The sequence below is a fragment of the Otolemur garnettii genome, unplaced genomic scaffold (assembly GCF_000181295.1).
Source record: "Otolemur garnettii isolate 467f Iridium unplaced genomic scaffold, OtoGar3 scaffold00175, whole genome shotgun sequence".
Lineage (NCBI taxonomy): Eukaryota > Metazoa > Chordata > Mammalia > Primates > Galagidae > Otolemur > Otolemur garnettii.
The window spans coordinates 2,348,633-2,357,393 of record NW_003852570.1 but is presented as its reverse complement, the minus strand read 5'-3'; the positions used below and the strand labels follow the sequence as shown (position 1 = coordinate 2,357,393).

Sequence of the window (8,761 nt, the reverse complement as noted above, 5' to 3'; positions counted from 1 at the left end):
AAAAAAAAAAAATAGCCAGGTGTTCTGGCGGGCTCCTGTAGTCCCAGCTACTTGGGAGGCGGAAGCAGGACAATCACTTGAGCCCAGGAGTTGGAGGTTCCTGTGAGCTGCAATGCCAGGGCACTCTACCCAGGGCAACAGCTTGAGGCTCTGTTTGAAAAAAAAATTTTCTATACTTGAGAACAGAATTTACTCAAGTCTCAATTTTATTTTGAAATTTCAAAATTAAAAACAAAGGAAATTAACCTTTTGACTAGGAACAACACCTACAGGCATTCAAACAAGATTGGTTGGTGGGAATGACACCTCATTATTATTTTACTTTGCAAACAAAAACTAAACATGTTATCTAACTTGAGTCTATAAGCATCATACCTTTCCTTCTCAATTATTTTTCACAACTGTGCTTGAGATAATTTGTAGAAATAGTAGATTCTTGCCAGAGTATACATATGAACTACAATAAATTTGAAGACTTGTCAAATTCAGAAGACTCGATCATTGCTGTATAATTTGGATATAGAGGTAACTTTAAAAATACTTCTTACAAAAATTGTAAACTGTCAAGTACCTCAGAATCTGACTTGGAAAACAAAAGTGTAGAACCTATTTCAAATTTAAGAGAAGTCAATCCTCAGCAACTTCAATGAAGAGAAGACAATTTGAATCTAAAAATATATGTTTTTGATGCCAATATATCAGGAATAAAAGCCAATATTCAGAACAAATCAATTTTAGAAGTCTTCCAGCTGTTCTTGTCAGAACATTTAGTTAATCATATTGTACAACTCTGGAGGAGGAACTGTTTCTGATAATAATTAATTCTATCTCACAGAAAGGCATTTTTCAAGCAGTCAAACAGGAATAAGGCAAAACACCCCACAGATGATGTGTTATTTGTACAAAACATAAAAAGCAAAGTGAAACATGATATTAATGCATATACTGCAATTCTGGGTTATGCATTGAACTGTGTTTTGAGTTGAACCATACAAAAAAGGATTATCATATTTTTATTGATATGGCAAAGCTTCATCATTTCATATTATTTTTATTTGCATATTACTTTTATAAATATAAACACTGAAAATGAAACCAACTTGGGTGAATTATTTTGGTTAGTAAGAAACCAAAGAACATCAGTAGTGCACCATGTATCTTGATGGTTGTTGCGATGGCTGCACCCTCAATTGGCACATTTCCTTTCTGAGTGCTCTATAGTCAAACGGTTAAGTCAGAAAAACGAATCACTTTTGCTAATAACAGAAACCTAAACTCTTTATTTTCTTTTCTGTTTTTTTTTTTTCTTGAGGAAGACCTATTTCTCATTTTCTGAAAAGTCCCAATAGCACCAAAGAATAGAGAACAAAAAGGAAAGGCTGAATACAATGTTTAAATCTTAAGCAGAGAAGGAGAAAGGTCACCACTACCAGCCGCCTTTATTTCCCTACTGAGAATTCTAATATAAAAAAGAGATCCAATACCAGCTAGTGAGCACCTATGTTATACTTAAATAACTTAAAATACTTACTGTCCTATAGAAACAAAATAAGTAAAAAAAAAAAAAAAATCACCCTAAGATTGCTAGAAATTTAAAACCCTTACTCAAACAGAAAAATAAGTAAAATAATTTAACATGTCACCTTTGTTGTTCAAGTACAATAAAGGAGAAGCAAAGCAATTTTGCTAACCAAACAGGATCACCATGGGAGGAAAAAAAAAATCACAGAAAAAAATTACTTCAGGTTTACCAAATTTACGTAGAGAATAAATAAAAATAAGTGTAGGAGACAGACATTAGGGAAAGCCTTTAAAATGGAATCCAAATGAAAGGCAAATAATTAAGGGACTATTAATTTTGCTGAAATCAGGAAAACAACATTAAATATCTTCATTACCATGAACAGCATATAGAAATTATTAGTCTCTGACAATATATGCTAGATTAACAGTAAAGCACATTTATCAACAGAATACCCACACAAAGCTACTAGGAAAAAAATAACCATTTGCATATTTTCTAGTTTGAAAGGCAAAAGGATTACTAAATAATACTACAACAATATTGGAGATTTTAAAGGCTATCATCCAGTCCCACTGTAATTAAGCAGAACATCTACAAACAGTAGACAATTTCTTTGAGCAATTTCCACATCAAATCTTGCTCCTATACAATTTAGCTCCACATACAGAGAAATTATGAAACAAAACCAAAGAGTATTGCTAGACCCAGCTAAGTTTCAACAATAAGGAGAGTGTGTGTATGCATGCATTTGAGAGACAGTAGCCACATAAAAATGTCAGCTTCTAGTCAAAATTGGGGAAGTGAAAGAATACTTATTTAGAAAAATCTAGCAATTTGGTTTTTAACTCTCAAAATTTCAATTCTAAATATTTTTCATATCCTATAAAATATAGAATAAGGAATATTCCAAAAATTCCTGTTTAGGGAGGAATAGCCTTGGTCAGTGATCATTCACTATGTAATCTCTAAAGACAAGCCTGGTTTAATAATTGCTCTTCAACACTAATAGTGTTAGGCTTGATCACACATCACCACATACACCTGAGCTGGCAGGTTCAAATCCAGCCCGGGCCCACCAAACAACGATGGCTGCAACCAAAAAATAGCAGGCCTTTGTGACAGGTGCCTGTAGTCCCAGCTACTTGGGAGGCTGAGGCAGGATAATCACTTGAGCCCAGGAGTTGGAGGTTGCTGTGAGCTGTGATGCCACAGCACTCTACCCAGGGTGACAGCTTGAGGTTCTGTCTCAAAAATAAATAAATAAGAATAAAAAATAAATAAATAAAATATAAATATAAATGACCTGAAAAGCTTTAGCTTTAAAATAGAATAAATAACAGTGAAATCAGTTGCAAAACATTCAGACAAATGTTTGAAAAATTAAAAATATTTACTTCTTTAATTTCAAAATCTCAAAACTTCTTTGGTTACAAACTACCTTATAATATATTGACTCTAACAACTTATTTTAAATCTCATGGAAAGATGTAGTGTCCATTAAAATTAAATGCTTGAACAAGAAAAATGTTTTACACAAATTTATTGCATCCAAACACTTAAGCATTTGCAATAATACACTATTTACCTCTTTATAAACACCAACACTGAAAATATTTTACAACATTATTAAAAGGCAAAGCATATGAAATTTATTCATAATTTATACAGTTACACAACTTGTACAAATTTACACACAATTACACAATTGTGTACAAATTTATACACATTTACAATATGCTGCCTAGCAAAATATATCCTACTCAAAAAATATAAAGTTGGGAAAATAATTCTAATACTTACTCATGATCAACAAATTTTTAAAAGTTGTTTAGTGCATATTCAAACATGCTCAAATACATCATCTATACTAAAATAGTGCAATAAGGTATTTGTATCTCCATCATAACTAGATAACCCAAGGGTATTAGACACCTCTTTGGTAGAGTAGATATTAAACATGTTATTTTTTATTTTATAAAAGCACATCAAACTGAATATAAAGAAAGACATACTCAAAGTAAAATTCAATTCTTCTCAAAAGTACTGAACAGGGTTGTATTTTTAACCACAAATACAAGACAAAATTAAAGATACTTTCCAGTATTTTCTAGTTACAGAAAGAGATGATTAAGTGGTATTTATATTTTGACAAACTCTTACAGAAAAATTATCATACCTTAACAAAACTCTTGACGGTTAAATATGAAATTAAGGTTCATCACTCACAGTTAAATTACGATACAGAATGTTTTAAACATTACTAGCCTTTTCATAACATTTGAGGTCTCATGATATACAGAAAAACAAATAGTGGCATATATAAATGAAGAGGAATTAAAGCATTTTAAAAGAGACTAAAGTTTTAGATGCTTTCATAATTTGGCTATAATGATATACGATCAGTTCCCTGACGAATAAACTGTATGCCTGTGTCATTTAACTCTGGACTCCACCCCATCCCATAAAATAATTGTATATACATTTTTAAATTTTTTAAAAAGAAAGCAGAATCTGAGTTTGTCCCCACAATTAAGATCTATTCAAAAGTATAATAAAATTGCTTTTTCGCTTTAATAAAAAATGTTTTCTTCTTAATTAACAGAAGGCTCATCTTTAAAATAGCATCAGGAAGATACAAAATAGAGCTATACCAACAGCTGGCCGCACAGCATTTATTTAATTAATGTCTTACAAAATTATGACACAAAAAATACACGCATATTTTCATTTTCTTAACATTAGAGCTTACTATTGAGAACAAATGAATGGTTAATAAAGTACTCTTTAATAAAATCATACCAAGTCTATCATATTTTTAGTACTAGAACTAATAGGAAAAAAATTAATCCAAACTTTTCATTTTAAAAATAGAAAACTGTGGCAAAAAGTAGTAAAGTCACTTGCCCAAGAGCACACAAATAGTTGTCAGAAACATTAAAAGTCAGATATTCTTATCCATATTATTTCAAAATTCTATGAACTATACCACACTAACATCTTGTTGAAGATTATATAAGCATGGGATAGATTATTGTCCAGGAAGTGTTTAAGATATGTAAAAACATCACAGTTATATTCTTTAATACCTTTGTTTTCTTTAAGCCTCACCACTATGACAGTGTTTTTTTGTCCCTTATCCCAGCCACCCCTTAGTTAAGTAAATCTATACAGGCTACTTATTATATTTAAATTTATTATTTAGGTCTTATTGAAGTTAACAGTATCATATTTCCATTCTATTTGAAAAATTCTTAAAATCTAAATCAGTCTAGATACCTTGTAAATTGATACTTATTTTTAAAACTATGTCTTAATCTTAAATATTTGTGTTATCTTTTTATTACTCTCAACAGGTCTTAATAAATAAATAGTACCACCATACTAGATGGCAATTAAAAACAATAATCAAATATAAAGGAGAAAGATATCTATTGTTATCAATTTATTGAGATATGATTTACTTTCATCAGTAAAATAATTGATCAAAATTAAAATAGTCTCAAAAACTTATCACAGTTTACATGAAAAAATAAAATTGACAGTTCTGGATTTATTATAACACACCCTATGCTTAGGTGTGTTAATATGAATATTTACTTTCTCTTAATGTTTCTGAGTTTTAGCCCATTTTTTGGCCTTTCAAACTTGCAGGAAATTGTGAACAAGTCTTTCTAATGTAGGCACCCCTTGCTTTTACAACCTGCTTGCTGTTCTGTTGCTGCTGTTTGTGCCCACACCTAGGTTGTGTTATAATCTTTTTCAAGTCCTTAAAGATGAAATCATACCTATTTTCAGGATCATTGTCGTCGTCATCATCATCATCCACTGTGACAGGCACTGATTTAGATAAGGCTTCATCTCCTTAGGGGAAAAAAGTGTACTTAAAATTAGCTTTAAATAATCTATACAAGTAAAACCATGTAAAATAAAACTGAAGGTCAAATATTTTAAAGGAAATTAAGTGGCTTCTAAAACTTACTCTAGAAAACAGAACATGAGCAAAAAGAATCTCTACAGAAAACATAATGGGAAATTTATGAATTGCCATCAGTAAGACAACAAATAGTTAGATCTTATATATTTCAAAGTTTCTTCTCAGAGTACAATGGTGTTAAAGCCCACCCTTCTTGGTAACAATTCTGTATTAATTACCACAACACTAGCATAAGATTCTTGCTAAAGTAAAACTTGTACTGATCCATTTTAAGTTGACATTAACAGGTGTCTAATTTATCCTATATTACTGAAAAAGAGCAAAACAGCTATTGATATTTTGGTAATACAAAGTAATTTAAAAATGCATTTGAATTTGTCCATGTAAATGACCTGAATTACCCAGAGATGTGTCCAAATGCAGCAAGACTTATTATCTTACAAAAATCTCCATTTCTATCCACTGATCAATAATATAAAGAGATTAAGATTTGTACATTCCATCACAGATAAATTTCACCTCAAAAGAAAAATAAACTTGGCTGGGTACATTTGCTTACCCCTGTAATCCCAGCACTTTGGGAGGTTAAAACAGAAAGATCACTTGAAGCTAGGAGTGCAAGAACACTCTGGGCACCATAGAAGACCCCTAAATCTACAAAAAATTAAAAAATTTAGACAAGAATGGTGGCACACCCTTGTAGGCCCAGCTACTTGAGGCTGAGGACAGAGGATCACTTGAGCCCAGGAGTTCAAAGGGGCAGTGAGCTATATGATCATGTCACTGCAATCCAGCCTGAGTGACAAGGGGAAAGGGAAAACCAACTTAAATATTGAACTCTAGTTCATATTATACATGCCAAAGCATTTAGGGAGAAGTATGCTTATGTTTCCCATTTAATTCGAAATGCATCAAAGATTCCAAGGGCATTACACTGAGTCAAAAAAGCCAACCTCAAAAGGTTACGTATTTCATGGTTCCGTCGCAAAATAACAAAATTATAAAGATGAAGAATAATTTACTAGGTGCCAGGGTTAGGGATGGAGGTAAAAAGAAGGATGTCTTACAAAGGGATAACACAAAAGAACCTTGTAATAAAATGGAAAAGTTTCATATCTTTGGGGTGGTTGTTAGACAAAGTAAAACATGTGGTACAACTGCAGAAAGGTATATATACACATGAATGTGTGCATGTAAAACTGATTAAATTGAATACATCTTCAGTTTCCTGGTTTTGACCCTGTACTATAGTTATATAAGTCATTACCACTATGAGAAACTGAGTGAAAGGTATTTCAAACTTTCTTGTAATTTTCTTTTGCAAATTCCTATGGATTTATAATTATTTCAAAATAAAAAGTTAGGGAGGTGAAAAAGTTAAATACATTAATGCATACATAAAATTATATACAGATACATGATCAAGCAAATATAATACAACAGTTATGGTAGAAAATTTTGTGTATATTTAAATGTTTTCAACAATAAAATGTTGCAAGGAAATGTTGGAGGGAAAAACTTATAAAGAGCAAAGACACCTACTGGTTCAGGATACAAATATGCTAAATACAGGACAGGGACCATGGCTCACACCTCTAATACTAGCACTCTGGGAGGCTGAGATAGAGGATTTCTTGAGCTCAGGAGTTCAAGACCAGCCTAGAAAGGAATGAAATCCCACCTCTACCAAAAACAGAAAAATTAGCCAGGCTTTTATGGCACACACCTGTAGTCTCAGCTACTCAGGATGAGGCAGGAGCACCCCTTGAACCCAAGAGGTTGCTGTAAGCTAGACTGTCCCCCCAGCCCTCAGCCTGAGGCAACAGAATAAAACATTGTCTCAAAAAAAATGCCAGTTTTATATACAATTTGAAATGCTTTCATCAAACTAGTAAATATAGCCTTCACGGCATTTTCTTAGTTATTGTGTTGAGACATTTTTGTACCCCATGATTGCATTAATGCGCACAGCTATGATTTAATTTTAAAATGCTAAATATAGAAAGGCAAAAATAAATCTCAAAATATCCCAGCAAACTCACAATAAATACCTCATTCAAACATACTAATATGGGTGGCGCCTGTGGCTCAGTGAGTAGGGCGCCAGCCCCATATACCGAGGGTGGCAGGTTCAAACCTAGCCCAGCCAAACTGCAACAACAAAAAAAAAATAGTGCACCAAACATACTAATCTTCAAATATAATATCACTAGAAATAGTACTGTCATTCACTCTTTCAAACCTTTCAAAATTTGACCTATCCTTAGAAGATTCAAATGCTACCTATTCGTTTAAGTCTCCCCTCAAATATTTCAATAGCTCATTTGCCATTTATTGCATATCTCCATTGTAATTTTATCTTTCTTCTGGTACTTTTAAAAAGATATTGTTGACCCATGACTGTTTTGCATTAGACTGTAATCTCCTAAAACCATGTTCTTCATCTTGGTTGTCCATGCCATTATCAAACTCCCATTTCTAGGAAAATATTGTACCTATAACAAGATGCTCAAATATTGCTGAATAAATTGGAATCCTCTAAACTCATTGCAAGGGTTGGGAGATGATTTATGAAAGCTCCTAGAATTGTCACCTAAAATAGTCATAGTAGAGGAACACATGAATTTAGCATGCTCATGGAAACACACAAATTCTTAAGGAATGTCACTTATTATATCACATCCAAATTTATCTTTAAAAACAACAATTTTTTACATAGTGCTAATTTTCAAGATACTTCATATTCTATTTTGCTTAAGTGTTTCTACTAACAAAGCTCAACATTTGATGGATTGAATTCCCCAGAAAATTTATCTTCTTTCTGTCATCCAAAGTAATCAGTTTAGTCCCAAGAAATATCCAGGATAAAGAAAATTCCACCAAACAGTTGAATAATTGACATCTGCCAAAGTAATGGATTCTCAAGCCTTCTCTAGATATATACCTGAGAAAAAGTTTACCTCTCAATGAGCCTACTGGTCCTTCAGATCAAAGTCAAACAGAATAAAATCAAATTGGAACACAATGACCTAGATCAGTGCTTAGTTAAGGAATTATCAGAAAGTGGTATCCTTGCCACATGTTACCATGTCTTCTAAAGGTCTAATAAATGCATATTACTTCACTAAGTATTAATAAATTACAAACATAAGAGACATATAGTCAAAATTTTCATTATGTGTCAAATCAAGTGAGATTTGGGGAAATGTAAAGTGGAAATCAAACATATTGATTTCAAACATATAGATTTTACCAGGAAAGCTATTTAATCACAGAAACCAATTTTCCAAAATTTAAGATTA

General features: G+C 32.1%; 1 protein-coding gene across 8 annotated transcripts in view; it reads right to left on the bottom strand.

The window, feature by feature from the left end:
- The window catches only part of ATRX (ATRX, chromatin remodeler), a 325,591-nt gene that overhangs the window by 191,825 nt on the left and 125,005 nt on the right, over positions 1-8,761 (bottom strand). For all 8 annotated transcript variants that reach the window (XM_003800455.3, XM_023519447.1, XM_023519446.1 and 5 more), the window contains one exon: positions 5,311-5,386. In XM_003800455.3, the coding sequence (XP_003800503.1) occupies positions 5,311-5,386 (76 nt within the window). The remainder of the gene's footprint in view (positions 1-5,310; positions 5,387-8,761) is intronic.